At 41.8% G+C, this 20,081-nt stretch overlaps 2 protein-coding genes across 5 annotated transcripts in view; one reads left to right on the top strand and one right to left on the bottom strand.

Moving 5' to 3' along the window:
* The window catches only part of LOC131132419 (glutamate receptor 4), a 145,100-nt gene extending 142,277 nt beyond the window's left edge, over window positions 1–2,823 (top strand). For all 3 annotated transcript variants that reach the window (XM_058078026.2, XM_058078024.2, XM_058078022.2), the window contains exon 16: window positions 1,802–2,823. In XM_058078026.2, coding sequence (XP_057934009.2) covers window positions 1,802–1,966 — 165 coding nt within the window. In that variant the 3' untranslated portion in view covers window positions 1,967–2,823. The remainder of the gene's footprint in view (window positions 1–1,801) is intronic.
* Window positions 2,824–5,970: 3,147 nt separating this feature from the next.
* On the bottom strand, window positions 5,971–18,199 carry LOC131132420 (14-3-3 protein epsilon). 2 transcript variants are annotated; one of them, XM_058078027.2, is made up of 6 exons: window positions 17,966–18,198; window positions 11,116–11,315; window positions 10,848–10,954; window positions 9,493–9,699; window positions 9,286–9,422; window positions 5,971–6,918 (listed from the first exon to the last, which is right to left on the bottom strand). In XM_058078027.2, exons 1-6 carry the CDS (start codon window positions 18,027–18,029, stop codon window positions 6,863–6,865), a joined length of 771 nt encoding a protein of 256 aa, XP_057934010.1. In that variant the 5' UTR covers window positions 18,030–18,198; the 3' UTR covers window positions 5,971–6,862. The 2 variants fall into 2 exon arrangements, with proteins under 2 accessions (XP_057934010.1, XP_078648060.1); XM_078791934.1 differs by lacking the exon at window positions 5,971–6,918 and adding an exon at window positions 7,842–9,180 and having other exon boundaries at window positions 17,966–18,199.
* Between the last annotated feature and the right edge of the window lie 1,882 nt (window positions 18,200–20,081).

Raw genomic sequence — 20,081 nt, 5'->3', positions numbered from 1 at the left:
CAAGGTTAAAGTGATGAAGAGGTTATTGGCAAGGCAGCATCATTAGCGCATATTGACAAATTCTACTACCTTTTTACGAATAGGAACGTCGCCAAAGACAAGGGAAAGTCACGTTTATGTCCTTAGTCCTCATTTTTGTCCCCCGTGGTTTTGTGTCCCCCATCAGCGCTTCAAAATGCTCCATTAGCTTCACTGTCGCTAAGTCAGCTGCACACTTCTGTCTGTATGTATGTAGTGTCGCGATTGACGTGTACTGTTGCTTTAGTCCCTCGCTATGGCCCTTATGCAGTACTGCTCACGGCCACTGGGGGTGTGCATGAGCTCCCTAAGTGTTTGCCTCCTTTCTGATTTTTGTCTCGTTTTTCAAACTTCAATGATTCAGATCATCAAACAAATGAAAATATTAGTCAACGACGACACAACCGAACACTAAACAGTTTTTAAATGAAAAGTTTTATTTTGAAGGGAGAAAATAAATCCAAAACTGAATGGCCTTGTGTGAAAAAGTGATTGCCCCCTAAAGCTGATAGCTGGTTGGGCCCCCCTAAGCAGCAACAACCACAGCATCTCAAAAGGAGTCGGGTCAGGACTTTGACTAGTCTTCATTTGGTTTTTCTTCAGCCATTCAGAGGTGGACTTGCTGGTGAGTTTTGGATCATTGTCCTGCTGCAGAACCCAAGTTGGTTCCAGCTTGAGGTCACCAACAGATTCTCCTCCAAGACAGCAGAATTCATGCTTCCATTGATGACAGCAAGTCCTTCGAGTCCTGAAGGAGCAAAACAGCCCCAGACTCCTGTTGTTGTGGTCGTGGTGTCTTTTGTGACTTTCCTGGATGCATTTTCCGGGGGCCGGCCACTCTTGGGAAGGTTCGCCACTGTTCCATGTTTTCGCCGTAGGTGGATAATGGCTCACGCCGTGGCTTGCTAGAGTCCCGCAGCTTTAGAAATGTCTTTATCGCCTTTTCCACGCTGATAGAGCTCAATTAATCTTGGTTATGTTTAACAGTGGGGGCAGACACTTTTTCCACACAGGGCCATGTAGGTTAATAATAAAAAGTTTAATTTAAAACTGCATGTGTTCAGTTGCATTGTCATTGACTAATATTTAAAATTCTTTGAAGATCTAAAACATATAAAGTGTGACAAAAATATAGAAATGAGGAAGGGGGCAAAGCCTTTTTCACAGTGCTTTGTGTCCCTGACGTTATCTTGTATTCAAAGCAATACGGACAGCAGATTGGGGTTTTAGATGTTACTTTCTTAGATGTCTTTGACGCCATGTTTAGAGTTAATCACTGATGAAGTTTTCTTCCTCAAAGAATTAGATTTTTACTGCACAGAGACTCAAGTCAGCTATGGCGGTGATATGCTGCCGCCTGTTGGTCAACTCTAATCATGACAAGCTTTTCACCAAAACAGAGTTGGTTTACCGATAACCACACCTCAACCTTTGTTTAGAGTCCAAGACTTGAAGGAAAAATGACGCCAAATTAGGTTTGGATCTTTAGATGACTATTTTTACCACAGTGGTAAAAATTGGTGGTTAAATACACAATACCAAATACTAGGTCAATAAATAAATACTAGGTACAAGACTTATGTCACATAGTAAAACTAATAATAAAAAAGAGGAGCCGCAGGCAGCACTTGGGACACCCCTGGTCTAGTGTTTAAGGTGATGATGCCCACGACCAACCTGAAGAACACTGAAACACCAATCTGCACTAATTTAGTTTTCTGTGAATGTCGTTAAAAAAAAAAAAAAAAACTAATTTGTCTCTTCTTTTTGGGGGGGTTTAAAGCTCACGTTCACGGAAGCCATGAGGAACAAAGCCCGCCTGTCCATCACAGGCAGCGTGGGTGAAAACGGACGAGTGCTGACGCCCGACTGCCCCAAGGCCGTGCACGCCGGGCCACCCCTCCGCCAGAGCTCGGGCCTCGCCCTGGTCTCCGCCGAGCTGCCATGAAAGCCAAAGACCTCTCAAGTGCCTTAGTCCGAGCGCAAAAACCGGGAAAGGGAACAGCAGGCTTGGCGCACTAACCCCACCCGCCCCCTCCACCGCCACCCCCCAAACCCTGACCACCACTCGACCAGCCGGCGAGGCGAAAACACTGAGGTGTTTTTCCTTTTTTTAAGAAAAAGACTTGCAACTGTGAGGAGAATATCATCGTTTCTGATCATGTATGACCTGAAAACAGAAAAACTGCTTTGCTGAACTGTGGATCCTCCCCAAGAAGAGACGTTCCACGGACTCTCGATATCAACAAGTGGGATGAAAACATTTGTATCCATACTACAAAGTCTATTGATATTGAATCTATATAATATAAAGACATAAGTACATATGTATATTGAGTAGCTGTACATAGGGACGACTGTGCTTGCTCATTTTTAAACAAAGATTGTCTAGTGGCCACTTCTTCTTTTCTAATGGCAATAATATTTCAACATCTACGCATTCTACCACGAAGGAACATTTCCAAAATGTAGCAGCCTCATACAAAATAATTGACCCATTTCTACCATGAATGTCGACAGGCTCCGCCTCCTTCCGCAACCCACTGTGTTTCAAAACTGTGGTCCGAATAGAAGTATTTTTTTTCCATTCTTTGCTCTATTTTTTCTACAAGATAAGTATTAAGCGAGTAGATATTTTAGTTTGGGCGTAACAAACGCAAACAACGGCCATTTTCTCTTCAATGTTGTCGGAATATTTCTGTACGTATTTGTGTGCGTGTCCAACGACTGACTCTACTGTCCTTACGCGGGAACACTGTGGACACGCCGTCATCGCTACACTCCGAATGTCCCGGAATTTTGAAATTTGAAAAAAAAAAAAAACGTGCAAGAGGACGTCACAGTTTTTAAGAGCGGTGATGGTGGTGATGGCCTTTTTTTTCTCCTGTCCATCTTCAAAATTCTAAAAGTACCACAGCATCTAAGGGTTTTAAATTGTACATTTTTATTTTGAGGTTGTTTTTTTAAAAGTAAAAAATCATTTCAAGTTGACCGTTTTGTGTCATTCCTGGACTTTTGAGGCCAATATTGTCGACTCAGAGGTAAACAATACGGTTTAAAGGTTATTTCCTCTGGACACTTTGATACCGTATACGGTATTGGATTTCCTATATTAAAAGATGCAAAAAACATGTCAATATATGCTAGCTGGGGGGTGTCCAAAGTGCAGCTGTTTTATTGCATTATAAAAATACAATTTAACAAGAAAACTTAACTTAAAAACCCACAAAGAATAAAGTCAATATTCAGAAAAAAGGTGCAATCTAACAAGATTTTTTTCTTTTTTTGCAGGATTAATTTAGTATAAAAGGGAAAACGTTGTTAAAGGTTACAATTAGGCATGTCCAATATTGGCCTTTTTGCTGAAAACCGATATGCCAATAACATTCAATTCTCAATTTCTGATACCGATAACCAATATCACATTTGTATACTGATATCGGGCCGATAATTATGGGTACCCATAATTATCGGACATCCTTAAATATAATATGGAAATAGTACAAATATTATGGGGAAAAATGTAAATGTTGAAATAGCTAGGCAAAGTCAAAATGGGAAATGCTGGTGTAATTTTACATGAATAAAGTCAACATAAGAGGAAAAAAAGTCATATTCTAATAATAAAAAAGTTGATATATCTTACAAGAAAAAAAACTTGCTAAACTACAAGAAAAATATTGTGACGACAAATATGTCAATTTAGTAACAAAGCTGAAATATTAAAGAAAAGTTACTTTTTAAGTTGTAATATAAGACACTAAATGTGTAATTGTTTTATTTTTTATTGTGAAAAATAATAACTATAAAACAAACATAAAAATATGAGGATAAAATCATGACATTATGGGAACAAATTCATAATATTACAACAAATAATTTAAAGAGGTTGAAGCCATAATGTCTGTAATTTTACTCGTAATTTTACTAGAATAAAGTAAAAATACTGAGAAAAAGTTGTATTCTGAAAAGATAAAATAACACTAATGTTAAGAGGAAAAATCAGGTCATTTTAATAGCATTTTAAAAGTTGTAATATAAGAAAAAAAATGTATGTGTAATTTTTCGGAAAATTTGGGGAAGTTGGGGAAAAGTTATAATATGGCAACAGTCAAACATTTATGGGTATGAAGTCATAATGTCTAAAAACAAATATACAATGAGAAAGAATAGTTGGGGGGAAAAAACTGCCAAAATTGAAAAAACAGCTTTACGAGAATAAAGTAAAAATATTAGCGAGAAAAGTTGGATTCTCAAAAGTCGCAGGTTAAATATAATATTGTTTTAGTAGCATAAAGCTTTTTAAAAGCCATAAGATGAGCAAAAAAATCTATTTGTAATTTTTGCAAAATTAGAATATAGCAATAAAGTCAAAATATTACAAGAAAAACGTGTATATGGTGAAAGAGTTTGAAAAAAAAAAAAAAAAGAAAAAACAGGCCGGAATAAAGTCAAAATAGTACAAGGAAAAGTCTAGTCTACAATATGAATAATCATGTAAGGAACGCAGATTAAAAATATATTAACCCTAAGAGATATGATGCTCTTTGAGAAATTAATATATATATATATATGAATATATTTTTGAGTTGTCATTTTCTCTAAAATGAAAGCATACATACTTGTGTCTGGAAAGATGCTTTCCCTGGGACACGGCATTTGGTCATTACAGTAATAGCGTCATATTGTTTCTTCATTGGACACCTTGGCTTTCTGTTAATAGAGTAAAAGCAAAGTTGAAACGTGGGAAGTGTGCAGCATGTTTACAGTGCAACATACGTGACGAGGCAGCGTCACGTCAGGAAAGCAGAGGCGTGTTGTCCTGTGTGTCAAGTGTTGCCATCCTACCAAATGTCCCAATGGAGTGTTTGTGGATGGCTGTGACTCAAGTGTACTACAAAGTTCTACATGAGCTGGGAGAAGATGACATCTCCGACGGTCCCCACGTTTTGCTCTCAGGCGTCTTCACGGACGACCTGAAACGACTCTCTAACAGTTGGACAACCGGCCAATACACGCGGAGGAAGGTTTTAACACCAAACCAGTTTTGGGTTTGGGGTCACATGGAAACCCCGACCAACGAGGCACACAATCTTAAACAGGTAACAAATGCAAGACTTTGGTTTTTTTCACAATATAAGCATTTAGACACAAAATAGTAACCTCGGCTAATTGAAATCATCTGTTCAAAAGTGTATTGATTGTACGGAAGCATTAGTGAGCATTGTTGTGCACTCACTTTTTATTTTTATGTGACCACAATCATAATTTTACTCCTCCAATATTATTTTTACCACTTCTGTTTGTCCGCTCAATTTTATACAATTTACTCCCTCTTACTTTTGATACTAAAGTGACGCCATAGGCTCCGCTTTGACCGACGAGCATCCCAAAACCAACAGCAAACTAACCTGGCTGCCCACCCAGACCACCCCCCCCCCCAATTAATCTCAGTTATGTTTTGTTTTGTTTTAATGGAATGGGGGCCTTTTCATACAAGGCAGTTTTGTTAAAAACCAAATTGTGTTCAGTCATGTTATTGACTAATATTTATCTTTGTTTGATGATCTCAAATATTTAAGTGTGGAAAAACACACACAAAAAAATCAGGAAAGGGGCAAACAAAATTGTACGTTGTATGTTGACTTAAGCGGTAATATTTAGTAATATTTTAGTGGACATACACGGGTTCCACTGCACACCAATGGCAAGGGCTGCACCCTTAGATTCCCTTCGAGATGTACAGACACACTCAAAGTGATTGAAACCTTTCCTTAATAAAACCAACAATACCATCTTTAGTATTGTAGCTGACCATAATAGGTCCCCATTGCTGAAACACTTTCAATGGGGACTGTTGAATCATTTGGAGTGTCATCTGAAAACATCCCGACTTAACTCGACTTTCTAAGGCATAGCAACACCGCCCCCTAGTGACCACACGCATATTGCTTCAGTTTGAAGTTTTTAATGTTAATTCCATGCTGTGTTTTCAGTAAGAAGAATACAGATGGTACTTGTGGCTCCGGTGACATCCAGTAGTACAAATCAGATTCACGTAACACACACCAACCAGGAGGAGGAAGAGGAGGAGATGACGAGTAGGCAAAGAGAAGGTGAGGAGGAAACCGGGAAAGGGAGGGGCGGTTAAGTATACTCCATTTCCCAAACTGGGGTTGGGTTTTTTTGTTGTTTTTTTTACTGTTCGTGCCCATGCAAAAACTGCATTGTTTTACAATCAAAATCACTCACGCTCTCACTCACACACACATGCACACACGCATGCACGCCCCAGGCATACACACACAACCTTACTAACTAGCTAGCTAGCTATCTGCCACCGTTAGCCATTAATTAGCAGTTCGGACAGGAAGAGCGGAGGTCAGAGAGCGGCGACATTCTGCTGTTTGTCGTTTTCCAACAAAAAAATAAAACAAAACAATAGTAGCTGTTGGATTTCGAGAGAGGGCACTTGAGTTGTTCCTAAAAAGCTTCGACGCTTCCCTTTTCCCCACGTAACATAACGCAGCGTTCAAAGACACACACTAACGTAGGACAGTGTGTGTTACAGAAACAGGCGAGCGGACTTGGCAACAACATGAAGCAGAATTTGTCAAAGAAAAATCTTTTAAAAATGTAACAAAAAGACCTTAAAGGGTACAATCTTGCAAAGAAAGAGCCTTGGAAAACAACAATGAAGAGATTAGGGGTGGTAGGATGCGTGTGCATACGAGGAGGTGGGAGGGAGGGGGAGAAATGGAGGAAGAGGAGGAAAGTAGAAGACGAAGGATGGAAAGTGGGAGAAGAGAAAGGAGGGAAAAGATTGCGACGAGGCGTTCGGGTCTCACTTGGCCTCCTCCTCCACTTCCGGCGGCGGAGCGTCTGTGTTCTGGTCGTCACCTGGGAAGAAGAGACGTGCGTCACACACCAACATTGCCGACACGCTCACTAGCAAGCTGCGGTGTAAGCTGCTGTGTGTGCGATTAGGTCTTTGTAACGTAAGACAGGATGTGACGTGAAGAAGCTTACGTTCAAAAGCTTGTGCTACAAAGTGACAAGACTCGTTTGCTGGCTAATGGACAGTGCTCAACTTATTTTTACACTTGTGTGAGCGTTTAGAACAGGGGTCAGCAACCCACAGTTCTTCAGCCTCCTTGTTGCCATGCCCCGCGAGACATGAAAGACGTCAGAGTGTGCTACCTCTGCAGGTAAGCTATCTATGACCATGAATATGGCCCTAAAAAAACAACAGAAAATGAAGAAATGATTACCGTATTTTCTGGACTATAAGTCGCACAAGGCCAAAAATGCATAATTGGGTAGAAAAAAAACATACATAAGTCGCACTGTATAAATTGCATTTTGTGTGAGTAATTTAATTTACTACTACTTGACCAAAACGGACATTACGTCATCTTGGAAGGCAAGATGGCGGGGGCTTTTGTGCTCTGTCGTTCTCTGTTATCTTAGTAAGCTAACGTCTACTGTTTAAATATTGATATTGTTAAGAAGTAGGCGATATTGGTGTGAAAGCCCTCATGTGGCTGTCTGTGAAATTATATATATTTTGGTAATATATATTTTTGTTTGTTTCTTTATCTTGTACATTTGTCTTTATTTTGTCACGTACCTATTTTTTTTATTTTTTCATTTTTATTTTTTCACATACCGAAGTAGGAGGTGGAGCATCCAATGCCATAATGGGTACCATAGTAAGTGTCAATATAGTGATATATATAGCACATCATGACTGGTTCAAGACTCTTCATCCTTGTATTTAGCAAACATCAACTGCTTGTATTGTTTCTTGAATTGGCTCATCGTTGTGCATTGTTTGATTTCCTTACTCAATCCATTCCATAGTTTGATTCCACATACTGAAATGCTATGGCTAGCATAACGTAGTCCTAGCATAGAAGTGTTTCAAATGTACTTCTTCCCTGAGATCATATTTCTCCTCTCTTGTAGAGAAGTATTGGATGACATTTTTAGCTAATTGGTTATTTTTAGCCTTATGCATTATTTTAGCTGTTTGAAGATGAACTGTATCAGCAAGTTGAAGTATTTGTAAGTCTTTCATTTATAAATCGTTCTGGAGTATAAGTCACAGGAACAGCCAACCTATGAAAAAAGTGACACTTATAGTCCTGGAAAATATGGTTAATTTGTGTCAACGCGAGACTGCTGGAGAGTAGCAGTGATCAACACCAGGAGGTGTCAACATGCTGTGCTCTGCGCAATAAGAATAATAGGAATAAGTTGCACAAAGAACAGTAAGTTGGACTGCAACTGTACGTGCTGTGAGCTGATGCTTTGGAAAACTAGCGTAGAATGCTATGCTTCTGCGGAAAGACTCACAATGGCTTCATTAACAAGCAGAGGACACAAGCAGCAAACATTCACACAGGAGCTGCTGTCTGCTACTGTCTGCACTGCTAGCCTGCAGTTAGCACTCGGCTAACAGTCAGCTCCGCACCACGTCTTTTGAATGAATGCCTTTTATTTATATTTTTGTTCATTTAGCCATTTTATGCTTCATTATGGCCATGAATATATACATTGGCTTCAATGTGCATATTTTATCAATGTACAACATTCAACCACGAAACAGCAATTAATAAATATTAGAAAAACAGTGATAGAGTGAGGATATAATGTTCACACCGCGATGTCGCAAGGGTGGGCTGTATTTGTATTTTCATTGTTTCATATGGGAAGAAATTGTTGACTACTTGACACGCTTTGTAGTGATTGAGGTTGCAGTGTTACTGGTGGAAGGCTGACAAGATGTCGTGGAGTAGGTGGAGCCATTCAAGTGACAAGATGTGAGAGTCCAGCAGCAATAAGAACGCACGGCATGCATGATGCTAGTGCGCTAGCAACATTTCCTTGGCTAAGGAATCATGTTGCACAGCACAGTAAGCACGCTTGTGTTGTGTGAGTCATGTGACACCATTAAAATCATGCTTCAAAGACAGCAGGAGGAATTGTTCTCTCGGCAGGAGGCGCAGGTTAGTGAAGGTGGCAAGGAGGTGAGTGAAGGCTACAAGGAGGCGAGGAAAGGCTTGCAGGAGGACTTCAAAGAGGAGGTAAGGACAGACTTACAAAATAAGCATTTATTAAGGAGGGAGCAAGAATGAGATGGCGTGTCCTTTTAAGAATCTACGAGGAAGAGATGACAGGTTAGAAGGGGGGGTGGAGGCTCGAGGGAAGACAGGAAGTGGTCCAGAGACGCGGAGAGGAGAGTAAAGAAGAAGAAGGTCTTACAGTCTCCTTGCACGTCTGAGGTCCAAAGTGTCAAGTTGTCACGTAGCAGCTGCATGATGAGAGTGGAGTCCTTGTAGCTCTCCTCGCTCAGGGTGTCCAGTTCGGCGATGGCGCTGTCGAACGCCTCCTTCGCCAACCTGCACCGCTACATTTAGTCACACACGGCATCTTTAAAGAAAAGGACGGCGGGATGAGCAAGTCGGCTACCTGCAGGCGCGGTCCGGCGAGTTGAGGATTTCGTAGTAGAAAACAGAGAAGTTAAGGGCCAGTCCGAGGCGGATAGGGTGTGTGGGCGGAAGCTCGATCAAAGCGATATCGCTGGCGGCCTTGTACGCCACCAGGCTGTTCTCTGCCGCTTCCTTCCTGTCATTGCCCGTGGCGAACTCCGCCAGGTACCTGTGGTAGTCTCCCTTCCTGTATGGAGGCCAACAACACAGATTCGCCAGTTGGTCTTTGGTCTTGGTCCTCAAGACTCCAGATGCCTCAAGCTTGTGTTCTCACAGTGCTATTGCGTAAACAAGTTTTCAAACCCTTTTTAATCACTGTCAGTGTCCAAAGTGTGGCCGGAAAAATTTGGTTGAGGAAAACGTTTTATTATGGGAATAAAGTCCAAATATTATGAGAATAAAGTCATAATAATATGAAGACAATTTCAGAAGATTAAGAATGTTGAAATATTTGTTTTAAATAGCAAAATTGGTGAGCAGAGATCAAAGTTGAAAGTAATAAAAGTGTGTTTCACCTACATGACAAAGCTAAGATGATTCTTGAAATATTCTTCGTTGGGCTGGGCGATATGGACCTTAGCGTACATGGTGCTATTTTTGGGATGTATCAATCACAGGGCACATATAGGCAAACAACCATTCACACTCACATTCATACCTATGGACAATTTGGAGTGGCCTAGCATGTTTTTGGAATGTGGGAGGAAACCGGAGTACCCGGAGAAAACCCACGCATGCACGGGGAGAACATGCAAACTCCACACAGAGATGGTCAAGGGTGGGATTGAACTCGGGTCTGCTAGCTGTGAGGTCTGCGCGCTAACCACTTGTCTGCCGTGCAGCCTCAATATGACGATATGAAATTTTAATTTAGCTGAGTCTTGTATAAAAAAGCTACAAACCTTAAAGTCCGCTGCGGCGAGAAACTCTAGTTGGTTTTGTTTATATCATTCATTATATCAATCACAGTCACAAATTAGCCTAACATGCATGTTTTTGGAATGTGGGAGGAACCGGAGTACCTGGAGAAAACCCTTTGCACGCACGGTGAGAACATGCAAACTCCACATAGAGATGCCCGAGCGGGGAATCGAACCCAGGTCTCCTAGCAGAGTGGCCTTCGCGCTAACCACTCATCCTACCTCCTTGCATATCTTGACAAAAGATCAAAGTGGCAAAGGTGCATCCTTTCATTTTTCACTATGTGGCCTAAGATGGAGACCCCTGATGTAATCCCTAATTCACTTTGGAGAGCGTTCCAAGTCTCAGAAATGTGAGCAAAGATTGGGCCTTTCTAGGAGCGTCATGGGTGTTCAATCATTGAAGCAAGCGTACATTTTGTAGTAGAAAACCTTGGACTCTCCTGTGGTTGAGGATGTGATGAGGTGATTGTCCAGTACATCCAGAATGTCACTGCAAATGGATTTCAGCTCTTTCTCCACCTGCAGACACACAAGCAGGACGTCAGAGGCCAAGTGCTGCAACACCCATTTGGATGCACTTGCTGGCAACTTAACAAATCACAACCCTATGCAAACTTTTAAGTTTGTGTCTGTGCAGAAGTGAACCTCAACAGAGAAGAATCTTAAAACTCTGGTCTGACCAGCTTTCGGTAATCTCGATACAGCGACAGCTTTTCTTCGCCCGCTTTGCTTTCTTCCTTCTGTTCCAGGCTGCTGATTATCCTCCAGGAGGCCCGCCGCGCGCCGATCACGTTCTTGTACGCCACAGACAGGAGGTTCCTCTCCTCCACCGACAGCTCCAAGTCCAGACTCGCTACTTTCTTCATCGACTCCACCATTTCTGTAGGGGGAAGGGGCAACAAGGCCTGATCAGGTACATTGTGTGGCATGAGCTCCTCTTACACAGCGCATGCAGTCACTGTCAACAATGCATGTATAAATGGCGGGACAGGAGTACAAACTGCTCTTTCTGCCGTTTCTCCAGAGTATGTTCTATCAGATGCTGGGGTCGATAAGGTCATTCGTCTAAGTATCAGGTTGTGGGATGGCGTGGTATGAAACAACCAATCAGGCCAGCAGTATCCCTTCGCTCTGTCATTAATTGAAGTAAATGCAAAAACATTTACTTCTTTATGCAAGTGGGGTATATTTTTAGCCACAGTGTGTTGGCAGCTAGGCCAAATATAGCAAGCTTGGAGATGCTCAGTGAAGCATCTAAAACCCGACATTACTCACCACCGACATGGGGGTCGGATGAGAAACTGCAGTGGGAGTTAGGGTTAGGTTTAAGGTTAACCCATTCCCGCTCCATGTGCATGATGAAGTTGGTCGTATTAAACTTTCCCACTACTGCGCCTCCATTAGAAACTTGTGCATAAGAAGTTTTGCACTCAGCTGCAACGTCACTTTTCTGCCACACGGCTGACATTATTCCTGCTCCTTTGTTAGCGTGCTAGCAAAGGCGGTTGTTGTGATCACAAGGGCCCTCATCGCACCCTGCTGGGAGAAGAGCTATCCTTTGAGTGATAACAGCCAGTAATGGTCATGTTACTAAGCAGCACCAAAACCTGACACACATCTCCCTTTGGTCACTCTAATGGTCTTATTTGAATTCCAGTATATTTTTACCAGTGAAAAAAACAGCCATGATGAGGACTGTGACTGAGCATGACTGATTAGTTATGTTGGTGTGAAGTGGCCACTACTGCGATTGACACGAGGAGGCAAACAAAGAAGAATTGCTATTGTCCAACGATGCCTACTACAGACGGGCGGAGTTTGGAATTGTTGGAGTGCCAATATCGATGATTTGAGACTCAGGCCAATATAAACAAATATAGTTTCTTTTCGCTGATATGAGCCTGATATCAGATGTCAATATCAGATTTGAATATTCCTAAGAGACACAAATTGCGTTATTTTTATGTGAATGTGTACACCTAAGAACAAATTGATTTGCTTAAATATGCACATTTTCTTAAAATACTATGCCGAAGTTAACCACAAAAAAAAGCCTTATATTGTTTTAAAAACTATAAGCAAGTGAGGAATCGATGTTCGATCCTCGATGAAGCGAGGCAAGCATTGAGGAATCGAACATCGGCATGACTGTTTTTTGTTCACGTCCCTAAAATGTAAAAAGCTCTGATATCGCATATAAGCATCTTGATGCAGTTTAAATCCAGCTAAGCGAACATTTTGCTTTGAATAAAAACCACTGGGACTAGCATAAATTGCTACATGAAGTAATTCACTGCTGGGGAGCAGATTCTACATGCATCACTGTGATCTTGCAAAGTACAGAAGGTGTTCAACGTTTTTTTGCCAACGTCAGTAGTTCATTAATGGAGCGCCTGGTGCGCTGCCCAAATTCCTCAGATGCACATGCTGGCTATCTAAGGACGACTGTGTAAAAGTCAGGATGATACTGGGACGCCAGCCAGGACCTGAGCGGATTTAACTTTCATGCTTTCAAGGTGATTCACTGCAATGTGATGGGAAGACTGAAGTTATTAAATGTGATGAAAACAACATCTCATTCTTATTTTTTTTCCTTTTTCGTAACAAAATCAAAGTTCTTTAAATAGAGGGTGATCAAAGACATTAAAATAGGGGGCTAGCCACCATTTTCATGTCAAAAGGTCCAAGTATTTTATCGTTTCAGCTTCTCATCTACACAGAGATGGCATTCTGGGTGACCTGAAATGGTATTTTTTGAAAATCTGAAAACTCCAGCTTGTCGTTTTTCATCTAGACACCCGATGACAATGATGTCACCGACCAACCGGCGTCACATGACGAGAAGTGAACTTTGACGACAAGCCAACGTAATATCAGAATATATCTGACAGACATGACTCACCCCATTGACATTCTCCTGATATTGTGCCATCTATATGCCATAGATCACGAGCGCATGTACCAATAACACTACAAATCCCAAAAGGCTTTGCTCCTGCACTGGCACAGAACGGCAGAATAATTCCACTTCACCACAAAAAAAGCCAAACGAAAGATGTTTGTCTTGTGTGAGGAGCCAACTGGCTGTAGCAAGAGAACATACCACAAGACACTCTGAAACAAAACACTGTGAGAAGTCCAAGGGCCTGGATGGAAAGCACAAGCTCCAGAAGGTAGAGATGAAAAGATGCTTGGTTTCCTGACAGACAATGTTCATGAAAGCAAAATCCAAAAGTGAAGCGGCTGCTGTAAAGGCGAGCTGAAATTGCAAAGGAGATTGTCAAAAAGTGCATGGTCAAAGTTTGCGACATCGTGTGTCCAAATAAAAGCCAAGAATTTTTAAATGCGAGCCTGAGCAGAAACACCATGGAAGAGCGTGCATGTGAGCTTGCAACCGAACTCCACGAACAACTAATATTTTAACATTTATGATATTTTATCACATATTCCCTTGCTGTGGATGAGAGCAGCTGACCATCATCCGTGGAGTGGACTCAAGCCAAGAAGAACTCTTGGGATTAAAATCAATGCATGGCACAACCATGCATTGAAGAGGTATCCAAATGTGTCTATGAAATGGTGCGCCCGCAAGAGTGCGGATTCGGTGGGCAAGATTCGGGAGAAGATGCAGAACATGCTGGGGAGCTTACAGTTTATCACTGCACCATACACCAGAAAGTGTTATGTGGCAAAGCCCTGCAAATGGAACCCGTTATGAGCACCGTAACACGAGTTGACTTATAGGAGACAAAGGTTTGAATTGCTGGCAGTTCAAGTCTTCTCTGGAGGAGTTTGATTCGGAACACAGAGACGTGCCCTATCAGAGCGAGGTGACACAGCTAAGCCCAGGAAAGGTACTGAGCAGATGTTTTCAGCTATGTGAGGAAGTCAGTTTATGGAAGACAACGGAGCTGAGGGATAAAAGGTTTCTGTGTGAGCTGGCATTTATGTGAGACATTGTGAGCCATCTCGATGTGCTTAGCCTGCAGCTTGGGGGCGGGGCCACATCACCACAGACATGCACGCTGCAGTGAGGGCTTTTAAAACTAAGTTGCGCCTGTGGAAGACTCTGATGCTGCAATGAAACTGAGGACATTTTCCATGCTGTCAAAACATGAAAGAGGAAATCTTTCCTACTGTGCTGCATAGTGCTGAAAAAAAATAAACATACTCATTGTCGAGTTTACCAACCTTGAAACCCAAAAACATAGATTTGAACTGCTTAATAATCCGTTAGCAATTGCCGTGGAAAACGCCCCAAACCAACCAACCTCCAGGTGGAGCTCATTAGCTAATTGAACTTCGGTGTCGTGACATCAAATCAAAGTATGACTGTTGGTGCTGCAGTTGCTTCCTCCATGACACAACGCCCCAACTACGTAACCAAGCTGCTCAAATGATCGCAATGTTTGGCAGCACCGATCCAAGTGATCTTCAGTGAAGATGAACAAAAACCACACAGGAGTCGACTCACTGGTGAACACCTTCACTCCAACTCAGGGTCTGCCCCCTGGTATCTGGCATAGACCAGTGTTCAGAGTAAATCAGAGTGTAGCACATTGAGCTTGAATTTGTTATCTTTATGCACTTTTTCTACCTAAAAGCATGGACTGTTATAGTTGAAGTGGGATTTGTGTTGCACTAAATTATTTATGGTTGTTAAAAAATATATATTTGCAACTTGAAATGCTACAGAGAAATCATTTATTTTATTTAGATAAATGAATGCTGTTTATTTCAAATTTAATTCCTCATGTGTTTGTATTATCAAGCCTGAGTTGTTCCAGATTCTTTGTTTGATTAAAACTAAACAATGTTTTCATATGATGGAGTTAAACATTATTGGGTGCCGCCAATTTTTTTTTTATAGTTTGGCCCACTGTGAAATTGACTGACACCAGGGCCATAATGACTCACAAAAATAATTCCAAGTCTCCCAAGTCTACATGGGCCCTGGAAAGCGGACTTATGTGCATGCGTTATTTCTTCTAAAAACAATGTTAGGAGTGTTCCGATGCAGCCTACATTTACAAACTGAAAAAGGAGGCGACAAGAAAGCTAAATTCAAGCAACAACTACTCCTCTGAGCATGCCAATACCCTGTGTTGTGTACAGCTTGAGGCTCATTGTTCAGTCATTGTGGATTCAAGTTAAAAGGGAACTATCCACAATTCCCCGCATTGGCATTGAAGATGTTGTAAATACATGTGCTAGACTGCATTATTGACGCCGCCCAATACCAAAACATGACTCTGCAACAAAATGGACAGTAAAAACACTCCCGCACATCAAACCACACTGTTATCATCCTCTCCCTCCAGGATGACCCCGATGTTGAGGCAGTATTGATTTTGTGTTCTGTACAGTGTTGAGTCCATATTCATTTTTGATCGATAAATGGGTATATTACAGTGAGATTGGGAGTGCACCTCCCTCATTTTTTGGCCAATGAGACAGTCCGTGGGCTCCTGCCATATAGGTGTACACACCTATATATTTCTACCGAGGGCAACAACCAAAAACATGAAAAGATGTTAAGAGATAGAGAATATTAAACGTCTGAATGAATCATGATCCCCCCCCCAAACAAATATATATATATATATGGGGTGCTGCGATCCATCTGCCACAGATCGGTATCGACATCGGCCGATACTTGCTTTAAAACACTAATCCCGTCTGCCGCTCCCCTCAACCCCCACTGCAGCATTCAGAACAAGCATGTTGGCCGTGTGTGGGACTTCCAGTCTTTGTGAGAGTACTATAAGTTCTGCACCCGGCAAAACGTGCCTCAAAAATGTCTCCGAGGAGTGGCGCTTTAAAAAGCTTAGATTGGTGCAGCATTTGGGACCAAACAAAGCCCCGGTCCCAACCCGCTGTACTTGCAAGTGTGAGCAACATTTGGGGATGAGTACCGCCTCACTCAGAATTTGGAGTGCTATGTAGCAGTTTTAGTGTAAGAGAAACTTTTGTTGTGTGCAGGGCTGCGTCGGACTCCAGATGAGTGAGAGTTTGCGGCGCCCTTGAAACAGGCGTTGTGCACACTGATACTGTATCGCCTTCCTGGGCACAGAAGAGGGAGTCGACTGCATCTTCGTTTCAAAAGGCAGCGGATGTGGTTTGAGGGGGGCCAGCAGAGGCGGTCAAGCCTGCTTTTCATTCAGGTTTTCAGTTAACATGAGAAGTCTAGAAATAAATTGTGAAATACAAAATTTGAGTTGTGGATACCAGCATTATGTTCATGTTCTGGTAAAAGAAGCAAATTGGCTTTGTTTGGCTTGAAATAAGCTAAGACAATAAATGTTACAGAAATGTGTAGCTTGACCATTGTCATAGCTCTCACAAGAAAAAAAAATGGTGACCCCTAATATTGCAAGTAATACATTTAAAACATTTACACGGCATGTATGGGATTTCACTTATTAAACTTATTTACTTATTATTTTTCATTTATTAAACTTTGGACAGTTCTGCTTCAAATGCTGTAATAATCTATGATGACCAAGCCAACCTTCAAACAAAACTAGGTTGTTGTCCACATGAGTATTTTGAAAAATTGTTGTTTTGAATCCAGAAGCCCTTAATAGTTATATATATTTTTTGTGGCCGTCGGGGCTGACTGGGGGGTGGGGGTATCAACAACGTTAGCATGACAATTTAGCAATGCAGAACATGCAGTGGCGCTTTTAAATCATCTGCACACAAGCATTTTGTAAAATTGTACCGACTGGATATTTGGGCCCCGCAGGCATGTGTTCTATTATAAAGGCACTAAAACAACCAGCAACCTTTCATCAATGAGCCAACCCCCTCCGGCGTTAACTAGCATCGTGATGCTAGCTAAAAAGCATGCAGAGCGGCTAGCTTGTTGGAACACAAGCAACGTCGTATTGACTTAAATTCGCATTTTGAATGGAACGTCAGATGCAAGGCAAGCAAGGTTATGCGTCATTTTATCAAACTGTACTCATATTTGATTTGGCGATTTTCAGCTTTGACCCCCACCCCCTCCCCGAGAAACCACTTGATGAGGGGCGGCACGTCAACGGTGTTGCGTTTCGCCTACTAAAAGCACATTTTAGCGGATCAAATCAGACGAAGCGGATTATTATGATGTCTGTGGGGTGCGGGTCTTGTTTGAGTGGGTGTGGAGGTTTGCACCAAGGAGTTTGTGATGCAAACTTCGGCGTGACATGGATGAAGAAAGGCTGGCTGCCAGCTAAGTTGGCTAGTTAGCAAGCGGCTAGAAATGTTAGCAGACCGTTTATAACAATTTGAATATTACATACACAATATAAACAATTATCAAGAGAGTGCGCGTTTAAATAAGAGCACAATTGATTGGTTTGGGGGGAAACCATGACTCATTCGGATGTTTAATATTCCATCCGAGCCGACAGACCTCCGCCATTTTGTTTCCAAAGCACCAACAAGATCCATGTGAACGGTGTTACCTGCGCGGGGAACCGGGGAAGGGAAGCTGGTGGTCGGCATTGCTGCCTCGAATGTAACCTGGGTCGTCAAACCTACCGTCGTATCTCTCCGCTTGTTCGGCGAGCTTAGCCTGATACACTGAGTCTTCTCGTTCCGCCATGGTGCTCGGCTAGCAGTGGGGGGGGGAGCGACAGCGACGGAGAGAAAAGGGGACTCTATCGGCCACACTGGTGGTGGGTCTACAGCAACAACAGCACCACAGAAGCCGCCCCGGCAGCGCTGGCGTAAATATGGCGTCGACGTCGCATCCGGGAACCTGACGCCGCGTCTCCACCCTCCACACTTTGACCACACTTTGACCACACGCCATACAGCTGAGCCCGCCAGACTTCGTTTAAAAAATTCTAATGGTTTCTTTTTTTCCAACTTGTATACAAACTACACCGGAATACATCATTCAAATCAGTTTCACATGTCCAAAAGCAGAAGGAAGAAGCATATATTTTTTAATCCCGCCCACTCATTCATTTCACATCTGTTGCATTACATCCTTTCACTTCCGGTATTCCACATGTGATTTTAAATACATAGAAAAGTGATAATAACTGTGAAAATATAGTGATGTAACACATTTTAAAACTATTTTTCACAATCAAAATACATGTCAATCATATTTAATAATCGATGTAATAATAAATATATAACAGATCAAAAACAAAACATCAACTGCATAGTTTCTTGAATTCGCTCATCTTAGTGCATTAAGTTCCTTACTCAATCTGTTCCATCATTTGATTGCACATACTGAAATGTTGTGTTTAGCGTTGTTCTGTATAAAACTGTTTCAAGTTTAGTTTTTCCCTTTGATCATATTTTTCCTTTCTTGCAGAAAGGTATGATGACATTTTTGGGTGATTGAGGCTATTGGGTTTATACGTTAATTTAGCTGTTATACTAAATCACAGCGTTGTGATGGTTGTGATTTTAGAAATAAGGGATTTGTTGCATTGTTGCAACTGTGTACTTAAAGGGGACCAATTATGCTTTTTGCACTTTTCTGACCTATAAATGTAGTTAGAATGTTGTATTATTGTGTTAAATGATGCCAAACTTTCAGATCATTTCATGTTTGCACATTTGGAAGTGAGCCCTGAAAGAAGTTTGGGATGGCTCAAAACACTCAGTTTCAAAAAGAGTGGTAAAACTGCCCCTTTGTGATGTCAGAGAGGAGCGGACGTCCTTATATGGGCGTTGCTGTTAACCAGATAAACTCTCTGCCCTCCCCCAGGCTCTGCTCCTACGAAACAAGCTCAGGCAGAAGTTATTGTATCTGGTCATTACTGGCAAGATAAAAATATTTTCATTTGTCAACAGTATTTTACACGGGACTGTTTTTGTGAACATGAACGTGAGATATCCGCCAAACTGTTGCTGGAGCCAGAAGCAGCGTGCTCTCGCTGGGCAAGGTGCCTTAGTTTTAGACACGGTGTTCATCCGCATGGCGCCCTCACGTCCGGCGTCTGAGCTCCACCGCACCAACTGCGCCTCTGACAAAGTGTGTTTGACAATGACCGCTATTTACCACTCTAAGTTTATACACAATAAGTCTCGAGCCAGTAGCTCCTAAACACTTCATTTAGCTCTCCAAAGACTTCATTCATTTCTTATCAACTCCTATACCGAGAAATGGAAACTAGTAACGCCGCTCGTCAACACTGTGTATTGGAGCAAAGTCAGCAAAACTGACATTGGTCCTACACAGTACATCCTGACACCCTCCAGCTACACAACACAGGACACTGGCAAGCCAACAAATAATCAGTCATAAATCAACACTAACTTAACAAAACTGCTATTGACCTCTTTTTGGTCAGGATTTCTGTCTTGTTTTTATTACCTGTAGGTGTTGACCAACAATGAAAAACAGCTGTATGTCCGCCTTTTAATGCTCTTTGCACGTTTTCCACGTTAGGTTAGTTTGGTTCGGAGATAATCTGTTTCTGTCAAACCATCAAGCATTTCATCAGTGACTTTTTAAATTAGCGCTGGTGTGCTTTCCCCGGGAAAAAGGCAGTGCTATCATCCGCAAATAATACCAACTTTAGTCACTTTAGTTTTTTGTCACTTTCCACATGTCATTGATATATGAAGTTGAACAGTTTTGGTCCCAATATTGACCCCTGGGGTACTCCACATGTAATATTTAAACTTG

Source organism: Doryrhamphus excisus, linkage group LG1 (assembly GCF_037039965.1).
Source record: "Doryrhamphus excisus strain RoL-2023G ecotype Guam linkage group LG1, RoL_Dexc_Guam_v1.1, whole genome shotgun sequence".
NCBI lineage: Eukaryota > Metazoa > Chordata > Actinopteri > Syngnathiformes > Syngnathidae > Doryrhamphus > Doryrhamphus excisus.
Note: the sequence above shows the minus strand (reverse complement) of the source record. Positions and strands in the feature narration are given on the sequence as shown.